The 18,207-nt window shown below is 35.7% G+C and overlaps 1 protein-coding gene across 2 annotated transcripts in view; it reads right to left on the bottom strand.

The window, feature by feature from the left end:
• The window catches only part of Thada (THADA armadillo repeat containing), a 325,608-nt gene that overhangs the window by 242,739 nt on the left and 64,662 nt on the right, over positions 1-18,207 (bottom strand). For both annotated transcript variants that reach the window (XM_047521875.1, XM_047521876.1), the window contains exons 23-24: positions 12,216-12,348; positions 8,530-8,643 (exon numbers count right to left, since the gene is read on the bottom strand). In XM_047521875.1, coding sequence (XP_047377831.1) covers positions 8,530-8,643; positions 12,216-12,348 — 247 coding nt within the window. The remainder of the gene's footprint in view (positions 1-8,529; positions 8,644-12,215; positions 12,349-18,207) is intronic.

Genomic DNA, 18,207 nt, shown 5'->3' with positions numbered 1-18,207 from the left:
TTCATGCTCAAAACACTAGAAAAAATACGGATAGTGGAAACATTCCTTAACATTGTAAAGGCCATCTATGCTAAGCCCATGGCTAATATCATTCTAAATGGTGAAACACTGAAAGCATTCCCCCTAAAAACTGGAACAAGGCAGGGATGCCCTCTTTCACCACATCTATTCAATATCGTCCTTGAAACTCTAGCCAGAACAATTAGACAGACCAAAGAAATTAAAGGGATACAAATAGGAAAAGAAGAACTCAAACTATCCCTATTTGCTGATGATATAATTATATACTTAGAAGAACCAGGAAATCCCACCAGAAAACTTTTAGAATTCATAAGTGAATTCAGTAAAGTAGCACGATATAAGATCAATGCACATAAATCTAAGGCATTTTTATACATAAGTGATGAATCTTCAGAAAGAGAAATTAGGAAAACTAACCCATTCACAATAGCATCGAAAAAAATAAAATACTTGGCAATCAATCTCACAAAAGAGGTGAAAGACCTCTACAATGAGAACTACAGAACACTAAAGAAAGAAATTAAAGAAAACCTTAGAAGATGGAAAGATCTCCCATGTTCTTGGATAGGAAGAATTAATATTGTCAAAATGGCCATACTACCAAAAGTGCTATACAGATTCAATGCAATTCCAATTAAAATCCCAATGATGTACCTTACAGAAAAAGAGCAAGCAATTATGAAATTCATCTGGAAGAATAAAAAACCCAGAATAGCTAAAGCAATCCTTGGCAGAAAGAGTGAAGCAGGGGGTATTGCAATACCAGATCTTCAACTCTACTACAAAGCAATAGTAACAAAAATGGCATGGTATTGGTACCAAAATAGAAAGGTGGATCAATGGTACAGAATAGAGGACATGGACACAAACCCAAATAAATACAATTTTCTCATACTAGACAAAGGGGCCAAAAATATGCAATGGAGAAAAGATAGCCTCTTCCAAATGGTGCTGAAAGAATTGGAAATCCATATGGAACAGAATGAAACTAAACCCATATCTCTCACCATGCACGAAACTAAACTCAAAATGGATTAAGGACCTCGAAATCAGACCAGAGACCTTGCATCTTATAGAAGAAAAAGTAGGTCCAGAGCTTCAACATGTCGGCTTAGGACTAGACTTTCTCAACAGGACTCCCATAGTACAAGAAATAAAAACAAGAATCAATAACTGGGACAGATTCAAACTAAAAAGCTTTCTCTCAGCAAAGGAAACTATCAGCAATGCAAAGAAAGAGCCTACGGAGTGGGAGAAAATCTTTGCCAATCATACTTCAGATAGAGCACTAATTTCCAGAATCTATAAAGAACTCAAAAAACTCTACACCAAGAATGCAAATAATCCAATCGACAAATGGGCTAAGGAAATGAATAGACACTTCACAGAAGATCTACAAGCAATCAACAAACATATGGAAAAATGTTCAACATCTCTAGTAATAAGAGAAATGCAAATCAAAACCACCCTAAGATTCCATCTCACTCCAATTAGAATGGCGATTATCAAGAATACAAGCAACAACAGGTGTTGAAGAGGATGTGGGGAGAAAGGTACACTCATACATTGCTGGTGGGGCTGCAAATTAGTGCAGCCACTCTGGAAAGCAGTGTGGAGACTCCTTAGAAAACTTGGAATGGACCCACCATTTGAACCAGCTATCCCACTCTTTGGCCTATACCCAAAGGACTTAAAATCAGCATATTACAGAGATACAGCCACATCAATGTTCATAGCTGCTCAGTTCACAATAGCCAGATTGTGGAACCAACCTAGATGTCCTTCAATTGATGAATGGATAAAAAAACTGTGGTATATATATACAATGGAATATTACTCAGCCATAAAGAATGATAAATTTATGGCATTTGCAGGCAAATGGATGAAATTGGAGAATATCATGCTAAGTGAGATAAGCCAATCTCAAAAAATCAATGGACGAATGATATCGCTAATAAGTGAATGATGACACATAATGGCGGGTGGGAGGGGTTAGTGTTAGGGTTAGAGTTAGGGTTAGGGAGGGGGGCAAGAATGGAGGAAGGAAGGACTGTATAGAGGGAAAAGAGGGGTGGGAGAGGTGGGGGGGAAGGGGAAAAATAACAGAATGAATCAAACAACATTACCCTATGTAAATTTATGATTACACAAATGGTATGCCTTTATGCCATGTACAAACAGAGAAACAACATGTATCCCATTTGTTTACAATAAAAAAAAAAAAGAAAAAAAAGTGACTAGAGGGCTGGGGATATAGCTCAGTTGGTAGAGTGCTTGCCTTGCAAGCACAATGCCCTGGGTTCAATCCCCAGCACCAAAAAAAAAAGACTAGAAATGAATGTGCTAAGTGTCCACTTACAATGACAGAAAAAGAACAATAAACTCAAAATAGAGAAAGGAAATTAAAAGAACAGAATGTTGTTTTGTTTTGTTTTAAGTAGCACAGAACAACTAAGAACAAACCAAGTGCTGATTCTTTGTAACAAAACTCTGACAGGACTAACCAAGTAAGGTACATAAGCAATATTATGAATAGGAAAGAGGACATGACTGCAGATATAGCAGAAAAAAAAGCAAAAAAAAAAAAAAAAAAAAAAAAAACACAGACTAATCCTACACTAATCAATTTGAAATTCTAAAATGAAAAATCTCCTAAAAATAGAATTTATCAAAATAAATTCAACGAGCTGAATACCTAAACACTACCATTAAATAAACAAAATCAATTGTTAAAAATCTTCCCAGATTTAAGAAAACAAAGCAAATAAATTAACTATAATAGTTCTAAAAAATAGGTCTGATTTTACAAATTAATTCTATAAATATTCATAGAATAGATAAATCCCATTTTATATGAGCTGTTAAGAGAAGACTCACAGGGCTGGGGAGATAGCTCAGTTGGTAGAGTGCATGCGTTGCATGTACAAGGCCCTGGGTTCAATCCCCAGCACCACAAAAAAAAAAAAAAAGAGAGAGAGAGAAGACTCACAGATTTGAGTCTAACATAACCTGGTTATCAAAACAAGATATAGATAATTACTTTGGGAAAATGGTAGTATCTTTTTTTTAAATTCATTTTTAAAAATTTTTTATTTGTTCTTTTAGGTATACCTGACAGTAGAATGTTCTTTGACACATCATACATAGATGGAGTATAACTTCCCATTTTTGTAGTTGTACATATGTGGAGTTATAGTGGTTGTGTATACATATATGAACATAGGAAAGTTATATCAGATTCATTCCACTATCTTTCCTATTCCCATCCCCGCTCCCTTCTCCCTGCTTCCCACTGTCCAATCTGGTGAACCTCCACTCCTCCCTGCTCCTTATTGTGAGTCAGCATCTGCATATCAGAGAGAACATTTGACTTTTGGTTTTTTGGAACTGGCTTATTCCACTTAACAGGATAGTCTCCAGATCCATCTACTTACTGGCAAATGCCATAATTTCATTCTTCCTTATGGCTGAGTAATATTCCATTGTGTATATATACCACATTTTCTTTATCCATTCATCTGTTAAAGGGCACCTCGGTTTGTTCCACAGCTTAGCTATTGTGAATTGAGCTGCTATAAACATTGATGTGGCTGCATCATTATAGTGGTTGATTTTAAGTCCTTTGGGTATATGCCAAGGAGTAGGATAATTGGATCAAATGGTGGTTCCATTCCAAGTTTTCTAAGGAATCACCACACTGTTTTCCAGAGTGGTTGCACCAATTTGCAGTCCCATCAGCAATGTATGAGTGTAAATGGCAGTATCTATTCAAGCTGAATATATACATACCAAGCACAAACTCAAATAAATGTACATAAATGTTCACCACTAAGCATGTATGAGAACATATAAAAATGTTCATCAAGAATAGAATGTATGGAGCTGAAGAAATGGCTCCTTTTGGAGAGCGCTCACCTTTCATGCTTAAGGACCCCGGTTCAAATTCACTGCCGGGAAAATGAGAGGAAAAAAAAAAGAATAGAATGTATAAATTTTATACTATTAAATAGCTATGAGAATGAATAAAGTATTTGTGGATGAATGTGATAAATCTAAATTGAGCCAAAACCCTATCAAAATTATGGTTTATAACATATGATTTCATTTTTATAACATTAAAGTAACAGGTAAAACTAAAACTAACGTGTTAGAAATTAGGCCAGTGGTTACTCTTGGGGAGAGTGCTGACCAGAAGAGAGCATGAAGGGGCAGTGGGGTGCTATAAAAGTTCTGCTTCTTGCTTGTTACACAGATGTGATCACTCTGTGAAGCTGCAAAGAGGCACATATGCGACTTGCACACTGTATATTTTAATTAAATCTAAACATGCATATAATAATATGACAGGGACAGCACAAAAAAGGACAACCACAGGCCAATCTCAATTATGAACCCAATGAAAAGCATAAATATACATCCTTAAAATTTTTTAAAGAAAATTTGGTAATACATAAAAACATTTATCATATCAAAGTTGAGTTCATTCTCAGAATGCAAATATATTATATTTAAAAATCAGTTTTAGTGCTGGGAATGTAGTTTGTGGTCAAGTTCTTGCCTACCCCATGCAAGGCCCTGGGTTCAATCCCACACTGAAAACAACAACAAAAATAACATGTAATTCATGACATTTGAAGATCCTGGGTGAAAAAATATATTTATCTGAAATGATGCAAGAAAGTATTCAAAAAATTGTTTTCTTAATTAGATAAAGGACAGATTTAAAATTTCAACAAATAACAAAAACATAAAGATGCTATTTCTAGCAAAATTGTGCTACAGATCCCAGTAGCAAAATAAGATAAGAAAAATTTTTAAAAGACTAGGCATTAGAAAGCTAAAAGGAACTTAGGATTATGTACTACAGATATGATTATCTATAAAGAAAATCCCGAGAATTTATAGACAAGTCATTAGTTGTATTATAGCAGTTCAGGTAAGTTGCTAAATATAAACACAACAATCACCAAAAAATCAATTTCATTCTCACTCAACAGCAATAGATAATATAAAATTATAAAATATCACTTATGATTATAAGAAAAATTATAAAATATACATATAAAAATCTCACAAAAGCTCTCTAAGACTTTTATGACAAAAAATTTATTTTTTAAGAGATGGGGGTCTTGCCAGGCACAGTGGTGTGCACACCCGTAATCCCAACGGCTCAGGAGGCTGAGGCAGAAGGATCACGAGTTCAAAGTCAGCCTCAGCAAAAAGCAAGGCACTAAGCAACTAAATAGGGCTGGGAATGTGGCTCAGTGGTTGAGTGCCCCTGAGTTCAATACCCGGTACTCTTGCAAAAAAAGAGATGGGGGCATTACTGTATTGCCCAGGCTATCCCTAAACTCCTGGGCTCAGCCTCCCAAATTGCTGGAACTACAGGCATGTGCTACTGCACCTGGCTTAGAATATTATTTTTTTTAAAAAATTGAAAAGCATTAAGGAAGATCTATATAAATAGAGAAATAAGCTATGTCATTGTCATTCTTGGATTGGGGGCAGGGTTTCTGGAGAATAGAATCCAGGGCCCTATTGCATGCTAGGCAAGTCACTCTTCTGATCTACATCCCCATTCTTCATGGAAGATTCAGTATCAAAAAAAAAAGTAATTTTTCCAAAAGAAGCCAATTTTTGGCTTTAAATTCCAACAAAAATTTCACAAGGACATTTTGTTGAGCTTACCAAGGCGATTCCAAAATTTAGGTGTAAATGTAATGGGATGAATATAGTCAAGGTAATCTTAGAAAAAAAAATGAGATTCATCCTACCTGATATTAAAAGTTATTTTAAACTATAGTAATTAAAATCATTAGTTTAGCGAAGTGATAGGCCAATAGATAAAGAAACAGAGGACAGAAACAGAATTGCCTATCTATGAAAACAGTACATGATAGAAGTAGTGTTACAAATCACTATAAATTGGGAAGAATAAATTGTATAAAAAATGCTTATATGTTAATTATCTAAATGGAAAACAAAATTATTTTCTTAATTTACATATAAAATCAAATTACAAGTGACATAAAAGAAAGAAATGTGACAAGCAAAACTTTAAAACTTTTAAAAGAAAATATAAAATATCTTTCTGACCTTGTGGTATGGAAGAATTTCTTAAATAAGATCCAAATGCACAAACCATAAAGGAAAAAGCTGACATATTCCATTTAATTAAATTTTAAAACTTCTCTACAATAATCAAAACCATAAGCAAAATAAGAGAAGCCCTCAATAAGGAAAAGACATGTGTAATTCAAATAACCAAAAAGGAATTAATATCAAGAAAATGTTTTTAAAACAACAAATCTTTTAAAAGATGGCAAATAATTAAAAGTAGGCAAAATCTCTGGAACAAGCAATTCACATAATTCACAAGACTAATAAATATATGAAAAGATGTTAAAGCTAACTAATGATCAGAGAAATGCAAAACAAAATTAGTAAATACCATTTCATACAGAAAGACAAAAACTGTAAAGGTCTGATAATACCAAGGTGCTGGTAAGCAATAAAAATTCTCATACCTTGTGGGTAGGAATGTAAATTACATCAAATACTTTGGTGACAATATGACAGTATCAAAGTTAAATATGCACATACGCTATAACCCTGCAATTCTATTTCTCAGTACACAACCTGGAGCAACACACTGTATATAAGGACACACAAAAGAATGTTTTCACTTTGTTGATAATAGAAGAAAACTGGAAACAACACAAATGTCTATTCAAAGAAGGAATGAAATAAGATATGCTGAAACACTTCTCAGGAATGAAAATGAAGTTTACTAATCTTAAAAAATAATGTTGACTGAAAATACCCAAACTATAAAAAAGATGTGTAGATAATACCATTTGTGTAAAAGATCATAAGAATGTAACAAAAATGCAGGAGAATGATAAATACTATTTTGGGTTAGTGATCACAACTGAGAGGGAAGAAAGGGGAATGAGAAGATGGGGAGAAAGCCATAGCATATACAGTTTTATCTGCTTGTAAAAATTGTTTAAATATTTTTTACTTTTTTGGTGGTACTGGGAATAAAACACAGGGCCTTAGGCAAGTGCTCTACCACTGAGCTATAGTCCCAGTCTGCAACTGCATCTGTAATGTTTAATTTCTTGCACTTGAATTGGTTTCATAGATACTCATTATTCACAGCATAAAAAAGCTTATTTTTCGCTGACATATTTTGAAGATCCATAATAAAAATAATAAATAAGCCATGGGAAGGGAGAAGGAAAAAAATTATCAACTAAAGCCTAGAAGACTAATCACAGACTAAATTTTAAAATTTCACTAGCTGCATAAAAATAATAATTAAACTGCCATTAATCACTTTGAAATAGAGGATAGCAATAATCATCCAGCACTCCTCAAAGGCAAGCCCTTTATTTTTAGATGCTCTTATAAAACTAGGAATTTTTAAAGTAACAGTATAAGAAAATATAACCAATTATATTTTTCATATTTCATTGGAAAACATCTGAAATGATAATTTCTGAAAGGTCACTAATTAACATGTTAAATTTTTAAACAAAATATCGTACAGTCATTGGTCACTATGTACCACGTGTTAATAAACAAATTTTTCCCTAGCCTAACTATATTCTGGTCAATGGCTTCCTTTTAACACCTCCCATGGGTTCTAAAATAAAAACATATGAACTTACTGTACTTTATCATAAACTTTAGCTCTCAATATGTTCCCTGACTGAGCATGGGCCTCCTACAGTTGGACAGAAACATCCAACTTTGAAGCATTTACTGAGGAAGTTTAGATTATAAGAGTAAAGAATTATTATTTACTATTTAGCAATAGAGTGGAGTTGTGAGGAGCATTTAACACAAGTTGATACACAGGAGTAACTAAAAAGGATGAAATATTAGTTAAAATCAAAAAGTCAGATATTACATTTTTGGGAAAGATTCAACTGCTGAGTTTCAAAAGGTACATTAACTCAAAGAAACAAACATGAAATTCTAAAGTGACTGTATATTCATTTTCAATATTTTAGATGAAATAGTAATATTATAAAATATATTATTTCTGTGTTTACCCAGAGTTTAAAAATAGTTGGTTTTTTGTTTTTTGTTTTTTAAATAATACTAGGGATTTAACCCAGGAGCGCTCTACCTAGAGCTACATTCCCAATCCTGTTTAGTTTAATTTAGTTTAGTTTAGTTTAGTTTAGTTTTTAACTTTGAAACAGGGTCTCACTAAATGGCCCAGGCTGGCCTCAACTTGTATTTCTCCTGCCTCAGCCTCCTAGTTGCTGGAGATTACAGGCCTAAGCCACCACACCAGACTAAAAATATTTTGACCTACATATCAACTAAAGTAATAGCTTATTTTATGGACAGGAAAGACAGAAAAACAAAATCCAAACTTCAAATGCCTGATCTTCTAGAGTTCTTTATTTTTACCACTTTAAAAAAATAAATCTATAGCAAAGATTTAAAAACCACTGCCCTCCTAGCAGGGTTTATTTATTCCATTATTACCTGAGGAACTGTGCTTTGTGAGTCACCAGCAGGCCCAGCCAAGGAGATTAATTCTTTCATTGTTATTTTCAACAAATCCATTTTGCCTTTCTTTGGTTCAGATGCCAACAATGCCTATAAAAGAACAACACAGGAATTAATGGGTTCTTATTTTACATACACGAATTTCTTGCTTTCCTGCATCAATAATCAATTCCCATATTCAAAATTCTCTTAAAAACATGGCTATCTTTTTTGTTTAGTTTTTCCAAATACTGGGTTAGAACCCAGAAGCATTTTACCCCTAAGCTACATTCCCAGAACTTTTTATTATTTTGAGACAGGGTCTTACTAAATTGCACAGGGTGGCCTTGAATTTATAATCTTCCTGCCTCAGCTTTCACTGGAATTACAGGCATATGCCACTGCACCCAGCTCTTACTGACTACTCCTTATGGACCACAATTAGGTGGCAAGTCTCAGAAACAATAAGTAAGTCACTTTGGGTAACAAATTTATAGAACAAAAAATTCTCTTTACCTAAATCAACAACAATAAACCCTCTAGATTAGAGCTCCTATAAGAATTTTGAGGCTTCCTAGAAACTCAGTTTTTCACAGAAGACTCTAACCTGGAAGACTGATCAAATCATGGTATTTGAAACTCCACAGGACAAGAAGGAACACTATAAACTCCAAAGGGATCCCATATTTGAATTTTGAAGGAGTTGCTTATTTACTTTGTGACCAACATTTTACTAAAATCCAAGAAACATAAAAATGGAATATCAACCCACTTGAGGCAATAAAAAGGAATGAAGTACTGATCCATTTAACAACGCAGATAAACCTTGAAATATAATGCTAACTGAAAGAAGCCAGACACAAAAGCTCTCATATTGTATGATTCCATTTACATGAAATGTCCAGAACAGACAAATCTGTTGAGACAGAAGGTAGATTAGTGGTTGCCTAGGGCTAGGAGCAGCAGAGGTAGAGGGGGATGGAGAGCAACTGCTAATGGGTTTGGAGGTCTTTTCAGGTGATGTTCTAAAATTAGATTGTGCTAATGGTTTACAGCTCTGCAAATATACTAAAAATCACTGACTTGTACACTTGAAATATATGAGTTGTATCATAAGTGAGTTATATCTCCACAAAGCTATTAAAGAAAAATCACTTTAGTCATCTTCTCAGATTCCCTTCTTCCATATCTACTTTTCTTAAAGTATGTAGCTACTGGCTCCCCAGAGTAAAAATTCTAAGCTACTCAGCATTTTCTAAGCATTTATAAGCCATAAAAGAGGAAAATCTAAAACACACAAGTTTACTTTTATTTTAATTTTTTGCAGTGCTGAGGATGAAACTCAGGGCCTTGGCCACGTTAGGTAAGCACTCTACCACTAAGCTACACACTCAGCCCTGAAACGCCAGGACAAAGTAGGCACCCTGATATGAACCTATTACTGGAGGAGATCCCTGAGAGAGGGACCTCGACTCAGGACAAGTGGGGTCCTTGGTATTTAGACAGGATGAAAAGAATTTCAGCGCATACCAGAGACACAGGAAGAGGATTAATTGGGAAAGCAGAGACATATTCAAGAAAGAATGTGGGCTATCTCGAGAGTGAGAAGCTTTTGGGATAAAGCAAGAAATACACATTCAAGGGAGAATGTGGGCCATCTCCAGAGAGAGAGACAGCCACAAAACAAGCTGAAAAGAAATTCCTCATAGTATACTTCAGCTCGAAAAACATACACATTATTTTTTAATGACTATCCAAAAAAATGCATATCTATCTAAACAAAAAGTAAACTCAAAACTAAACAGGTAGTCTTTTTCCACAGCTAACACTAAGCAGAGGTTTTCTTCAGAATAAAGAATATAATTTTACTGGTAAGTCATGCTCAGAGAAATGAACTCTCTTTGAGCATATTTTTCTAATAATTTAGACTTCACCCAACTAAAATAAAAAAGAAAGCTACACTCAATTATCAAAATGTCTTTTTGGAACCATGGCTTTTCCCCAAAAAGCACTGGGCAAAGTGATGGCGCTTCTGCTGAGGGAAAGGCAGAAAGGTGCGCCTGCTGAGCGCTCTGTCACCATAACCAATACTTCATACTAGTTGAAAACCAAGGAAGAAAAAGAACAAAGCACAACATGCAGCATGACCTCACTGTCACCTTCACATTTGTCCTGAGACAGATGGATGATGCATAAACACACAGAGCCAGAAAGAGATACAGTCAAAAGAACCACAATGATTCAAAATGGGTCTGACCCAGGTAAGCTGTTTCTAAAGGTCACCTAAATTCATTCAGCAGAACTAACCCAGCAATCTCTATCAACGACCTCTGCAATTGGGGCCTCACTGTCACCAAGAAGTCATGAAGGAACTTTGGCAATCTGAGAGTGGAATAAAAGAGAGAAGGAAAAAAATGTAAGGACATTAAAAAGGAGACTTCATTTGTTTTCATTGTTCTTACTATGTTACTTCATTCCTGAATTTTACCATACTGAGTCTTAAGGCCTTTCAGGATGGAGTCTCATTTAATACAGTATTCTGAGGACATTGGTTTTTATTTTTGGGGATCATGAAGGTGATAGTCTCTTATTTTCTGCACTGTACAAGTGAAATATTTAATAAGCAACAGCAATGTGTGGGTAAACTGATGTGCAGCAACCTTTAAAGTATCATTTGAAAAAAAGCAAGGAGCAAAGAGTGGATCTAGCATGTTTTCATCTTCGTTCAGGAATGGTGTGCACACACATTTTTGTACGCAGAGGGATAAGGAGTCAGGTGGGTCTGGGCTCAAGGGTTTTTTGTTTTTGTTTTTGTTTTTGTTTTTGAGTTCTTACTATCTCTGTGGTCATTGTCAAGTCACTTAACTCTCCTAAGTTCCATTTCTTCATCTAGAACATAAATGAATGATAAGAGTACCTATCTCATAGGGCTTGGGGAAGGACTACATTAGGTAATGCACATGAAATAACCTCTAACAAACCTTAGCCACTATTAAGATTATCATCACTTTATGATGGTCATTTCATGGAAAATTTCAAAAGAAACTGTTAACACTGGTTGCCTATAGAAAGTTTTGAGGTCTTGAAATGAGAGCAAGACTATTCTTTGGGAGAGGGGGCAACGAGTACTTCCTGGAAGTGAGCAGTGAGTGTGCCACAGAGATGTCTGCCTACTTAATCCACAGGCAGAAATCTATACAACCCTCATTCATTCTGAGAAAGACCTATCTCAGAACACACTGTCCACACATTAAAACAAAGTCATAAATATTGTGGTACTAAGAAGACAGAAATGCCCCTTATGCAGTATGCTCACTCATATGTCAAGGAGGTTAGAATATACTATTCAAAAGACAAACAGTATCATGCTAAGTGAGATAACCAATCCCAAAAAACCAAAGACCGAATGATTTCTCTGATAAGTGGATGATAATACATAAGGGGGGGGGTAAGAATGGAGGAAGGATGGATTGTATAGAGGAAAAAGAGGAGTGGAGAAGGGGTGGGAGGAAGGAAAAATAACAGAATGAGACAAATATCATTACCCTATATACACGTATAATTACGCAAATGGTGCGACTCTACTTGGTGTACAACCAGAGAAACAACACTTTTACCCCATTTGTGTACAATGAAACAAACAAAAAAAAAAGACAAACAGCTGTGGTCCTATAGACACATACCTGTATATAGAAAGGAATTCCAGCACTGCGCCTTGTAGCACAGAGTTTTGATGAAGGATCACTGCATTTAATTTCCTCCAAAACATTCCATAACCACTGTTCCGGCAGTTTTTGCAGACTCACGCTAGGGCACCTGAAAGGTACATATGAGCAAACATTTGGAATTATCAGGTACCAAGAGATATAAGTGCAAACTAGTGCTGCATATTAGAAAGTAATAAATATCTTTGCATTGGGGATAGAAGGGGTGCTACTAAAAAATGCCTCCCTTGCACTCTTCACTTACTCTCCTCTTTACTGTGGGTCTTAGGATGTGAAGCTATTAAAGATTCCACATCTTAGAACTTCCGTGTATCAAGCATGTGTCTTGTCTGCAAACTAAGCTTTAATACATAGGCTTGCTTCCATACTCAGAATGTTCCAGAGAAGGTTAATCTAAGACTCAAAATTTCCCAACAGAGAACATAACTTTACAGTTTACTGTAATCTATATTCTATATTTATAGAGGTTACACACAAAGTAAACATGTTTTAAATTCTATTTTCATCTCTCTCAAAATGTGGCCTACCACAAATAAAATTTTCAGCCAGAACTTATGGTATATTAAGAATGAAAGCTATCTGAGAAGAGGCAAAAACGTTCTGAGGTTATTTGAACATTATGTCAGTGGGTTTCTGCCCTTCTACTGTTTTCCTAGAATACTTAAAAGTTTTTTGTAATTTTAAACATATACCCTATATATTATAACATCATCTAAAGAAATAGCATATTCACAATTTTCTTAGAAGGAGAGTACCTACATATAACTGAAATTAATATGTGAAAATAAAGATATAAAAGTCCAAAGGAAATTATACTCTTTTTTAAATTGAAAAAAAGTCTGCAGAAAGATAACCGACTTACAAATTGTAGTGAGAGTTAGAAACACATTTGGGATTTTTTTTTTTTCCTTATGTTAGAATAGATAACTTCAGTTTCTGTTCCCTTCCCTCCTCCCTCCCCCCTCCCCTCCCCCTCCCCTCCCCTTTCTTTCTTTTCTTTTCTTTTCTCTCTCCCCACACACACACACACTCTCTCTCTCTCTCTCTCTCTCTCTCTCTCTCTCTCTCTCTCTCTTTCTTTTTAGTACCAGGGATGAACCCAGAGGTACTTTACCATTGAGCCACATCCCTTTTTATTTTTCTTTTGATTCAGTTGCTTAGGGCATTGCAAAGTTGCCGAGGCTGGCCTTGAACTTGCACTCCTTCTGCTTCAATCTCCCAGCAGTCATTATGATTACAGGCATGAGCCACTGTGGTCAGCAATAACTTCAGTTTCTGACTAATTATCTGCTCTTGGAGATGAACTGAATGTAGTTTTGCACCACAAGTTGCAAAATGAGCTTTAGGTGGCCAGGGGCAGAATGTTGTGGTTTGGCTATGAGGTATTCCCCAAACAGCTCATGTGTTAATGCAGAAATGTTCAGAGGTAAAATGATTAATTTGTTTATGAGAGCTGTAACCTCATCAGTAGATTAATTCATCTGATGGCTTAATAATTTGAATGGATTACTGGGTAGCAACTGTAGGAAGGTGGGTAAGGCTGGAGGAAATAGGTCACTATGGTCATGCCCTTTGGAGATTATATTTTGTCCCGTGCTCCTTGCATGGTCTTCCTAATTCCCCACTGCCATGAATTGAGCAGCTTTCCTCCACCATTCCTTCCACCATGATGTTCTGCCTCAGAGCAATGGAGTCGGCCAACCAAGAACTGAACCTCTGAAACCATAGACCCTAAGTTGTTCTTACAGAGTATTTTGGTCACAGTAAAGAAAAACTAACTAACACACATTCCAAATAGCAACTTAAATTCAGCTTTAAGTTTCACATAAAACAGAATATATATAAACAATACTACTTTAAAAGAGGCATTTTAAAAAATTTGATAGGACTTTAAAAATACTTCAGCCATAAGCATTCTAATTGAATATCCCTACTCAAACTCTGTGATTTTAAATATTTCCTTCATGTTAGCATGAATTAAAAGCCATCAGGTCAATCTTGCTTCTAACCCATTGACCCTGGCCACCAAAACCAGCTCTCCAAAAATCTGAACCACTGGATTAAATAAGACTCAAAGACATAAGGACTTATTGCAATGTGTGAACCCTCTTCAGACACTGAGTTAGCCAAATCAAATGTAAAAAACATATTGCCAAGAAACAGAGGAAATTTATATAAGTTCCAGATAATAGATGACACCAAGAAATTATTTTTAAGATGTGCCAATGGCAGTATGGACATGAAAATATAAATAATTTTAGAGATGCATACTGGAATGCGTAGGAGTGCAAATCGCAAACTGCAATGAACTTTACAATGCTTCAGCAAACAGCAATGCAAAAAGACAGGCAAAGTCAAGTATGGCAAACCTGTGATATCTGTTGAATCTGGATGATGAATAAAGGCAATTCATTCTATTATTCTCTCGCCTTTTAAACTTACGTTTGTAGGATATGTTTGTCTGATATTTTTCGCAATTAAAATAATGTTCACACCTTTTATATTTTTAAGAATTTAAAATAAATTATAATTATAAATCATTGGATTTTGTATCTTTTTAAAATTATGCTTCATGGAATCATTTATTTAATTTATTACTAACATTGCCAGGTTGGTACAATCCTCACATCATAGCCTACTCAAAATCTGCAATCCAAATTCCTCAAAGCAATTTTTTACATGCTAACAATAATACAGTTATAATTAGGTTACTGCCTTATTTTATTCCTTCTTCACTGTAAAAAAAAAAAGTACATATGGATTAATTTAATCCATAATGAGTGGGCAAGAAATAGGAAGAATTAAAAGTGTCATTTTTTATAATCTAACCACCTAAGAAAAACTTGGGAGTTATACAGGTGATGAGAGTAAAAACTATTGATTTAATATTATCAATGGATTTCATTTACATGTGTTTTCTTCCCCACCACAGCGCCAAATGGAACATAGATAATAACTGCCAACCAAGGAGAAGTCTTGCATGGGACTAACTATGTAGGAAGAACTAAGGAAAAAGGAACAGCAGGAGATGAGGGTAAATAAGAATACATCAAATCCTAGTTCAGTGATCATCCTCAACATGATCAATGAGTCTCTCCTGGGTCTGCCTGCCTGGCACACAGAGGTTCTAGGAGGTAGGCAGGTCTGAGTTCAGACTAGGCTGTCTCACCATGCATCACGCTCCTTTGCATGAACTTACAATGGCTCATAACTCTTAACCAATCTTGATCCATTTAACTCCTCCATCTTAATCAAATTCTCCTAGCTTGAAAGGTCACCTATCATGTGAACCCAATCATCTTTCTTAAATCAAACCTTAGCTTTCTCAGTTCCTACACAGACCTTCTGTTCTAGTAAGGTTGTTCTCTTTGATGGTTTCCATGCTAACATACAACACACATCCTCTATTTCCAACTAAGCATTTGTTTTTGCTCTCTATAAATATCCCTATTCATCCAAACTGATAATACTTTCTCCAAATAAAGTACCTCTCACAGAAACTTTCTGTTCTCTAAACTTCTAATTTATCTACAGTGATTCCTTAGCATAAGGTATACAGAGTGTCAGTACAGTATTATGGAAGGGGTGGAATCGGAGCTACATTTTGAAGGTTGTATAGGAATGGTGGAAGTCAAGGCCTCAGAGGCAAGGTCCTGATTTAGATCCTGGCTATTTTAAGTGTAAACATTTGGCCAGACCTTTTATTCCCTCAAGTATTGTACACTAAGCACCAAATGCTCCTTGCTAATTTGGGGAATTTGAAAACAAAAGCCAGAAGAATGTTTTACAAGGTCAAGCTTGGCAAAGTGCCCACAGAAAGAGCCCTCTCTGCCCACTACTGAAAACCCAGAAACCTCAAGAATTCTGGGAAATGCTCAAGGCACTAACTCTTACCAGTTAGTCCAGACCTTCTTGTTCTGCTCCAGAATTCCCCAGATTCAAATGAGGTTTTCTGCAGAATCTTTTAATTGTTTGATTTCCAATTTGGACTCTGCCACTGGATCCTATTTCTCTGATTCCCTTTCTTCCTAGCTCTGCAACTCTCCCAGGCCAGTCCCCTCTTCCCCATAGCCATACAAGAGAATTTGGTCCAATAAGAGGCCTCCCACGCTTTTTACTAAGACAAAACATACTACATTTTATGAAACATGCTATTTTGTTTAGACAGCAAACAAACTTGTAAATAAGTTTTGTTTAAAATGTTACACTGGAAATATATTGCCTGCTACAAAGAAAAGAAAAACACTTGTTAAATTTGATTATGACACATCCGGTCAACACCAGGTTTTTCACATCTGATCTTACTTCATCCTTGCCCAACGAATCTGTGGGAAAATATTTTCCCCAACTGACAGAGGAGAGGGTGTATAACAGTGGGTAGGAATAACAACTCTAGAGCCAAGTTATCGGGTTTAGATCCTTTCTCTGTCACCTAACATCTGTGTGATCCAGGGTAAGTTACTAAACTTCTCCATTTCTCACTTTTCTCTTGTATCAAATGAGGTTGTTGGGAGAGTTCAATGAATTGGTTCTTGTAACATGTTTAATAAGTTCTTAATAGCCGTTTTCTAAAAATATGATCTATAATTATGAAAAACTGCAAGTTCTAAAGAGTTTCAATGGAATTTGTGATAAAGACCAAAAAGTTAGTTGGTTCGCATTTTGACAGGACACCCACACACACAACACATCCTAGTAATAAATACCCAAAATATACAAATAGAAACACTAAAACCAGATGAGCTGAAAAACAAGATAATCATCTAGGTAACACTGAATGAAAACCCAAAGCAGTGAGTGTGCCGATGCCAGAGACTTGCTGGGTGACACGTTTATAAGCAGCAGTGGTGGCCACGAATTCCATTTTTGAGGAGTAACTTGCCTTTTTCCCAGGAAACAGGGAATTTCAGTGGCATCCTCTCTCATGAAAAAGGGCTACTGCCATAGCTACCTGGGACTGCAGCTTAGGAAAGTCATGGGCACCAGGAGACTCTGAACCAGACTACTAACTCAGTGACTAGATCTGTAGTATCCCCCATTATCACTGGGGGACAAACTGGAAGGGGGGACCAAAATGCCACCATCTCATCTAGTATCTCAGAGAAATGAGATCAGGTAAACAAGTAAACAAACCAAAAATCTCCCAATCACAGCAGCCAACCAAAATTTGTAATACAGAAATAAATTTCATATTAAGACACTCTTAAAAACCAGTAATTTGCAACATAAATTCACTCCATATGAAAATGATTTTATGGAGCTGACACTTTAAAATAACTATATTGAGTACACTCCTATGACAAATGAAGGAATAACTTCAACTTAAGAAAAACGAGAATGTAAACCAACTAAATGTTTGATTTCCATCACAAATGTTTACTCCACTATTCACAAACCCTCCCCTGGTTCTCCATTTTATTCAAAGGGACAACCAAAGTTCTTACACAATGTCTAGTTCCCATTACCTCTCCAATCTCATCTTCCACAACCCCTTCCCTGGTGCACACCACTTCAGTCATATATGTTTCACCTGATATTCCTTAAATAACCTAAGCCCATGCCTCTCGCAACTTTTGCATCTGACAATCTCTCTGCCCTGAATGTTCTTCCTCCAGAGATTGACCTTAATGTGGCCTTAAAACTCTAGATTATAGTTTTCACTAGACCTTCCAGTATGTTCAACTATTTTACATTCATTTTTATAAATTGGATAAAAAAATTTAAATCTAAATTGGTGGAGGGGAGGTTAAATATTTGCCCAAAGGCATATAGTGAATAAGTGACAGAAAGAGAATTTAAATGCAGATTGACACCAGAGCTCTTGCTTATTCAGCAAGAAGCCATTACTTCAAGGCACAAGGCACCTGCTCTAAATGCTCAGTTATGCTTTTGGCTTGATCTCTCTCCTGATAAAGATACCATCAACTCTCTATTATTTGCTTCAATTGAT

The sequence above is a fragment of the Sciurus carolinensis genome, chromosome 13 (assembly GCF_902686445.1).
Source record: "Sciurus carolinensis chromosome 13, mSciCar1.2, whole genome shotgun sequence".
In the NCBI taxonomy this organism is placed as follows: domain Eukaryota; kingdom Metazoa; phylum Chordata; class Mammalia; order Rodentia; family Sciuridae; genus Sciurus; species Sciurus carolinensis.
This window is presented reverse-complemented; position numbering and strand designations above follow the sequence as displayed.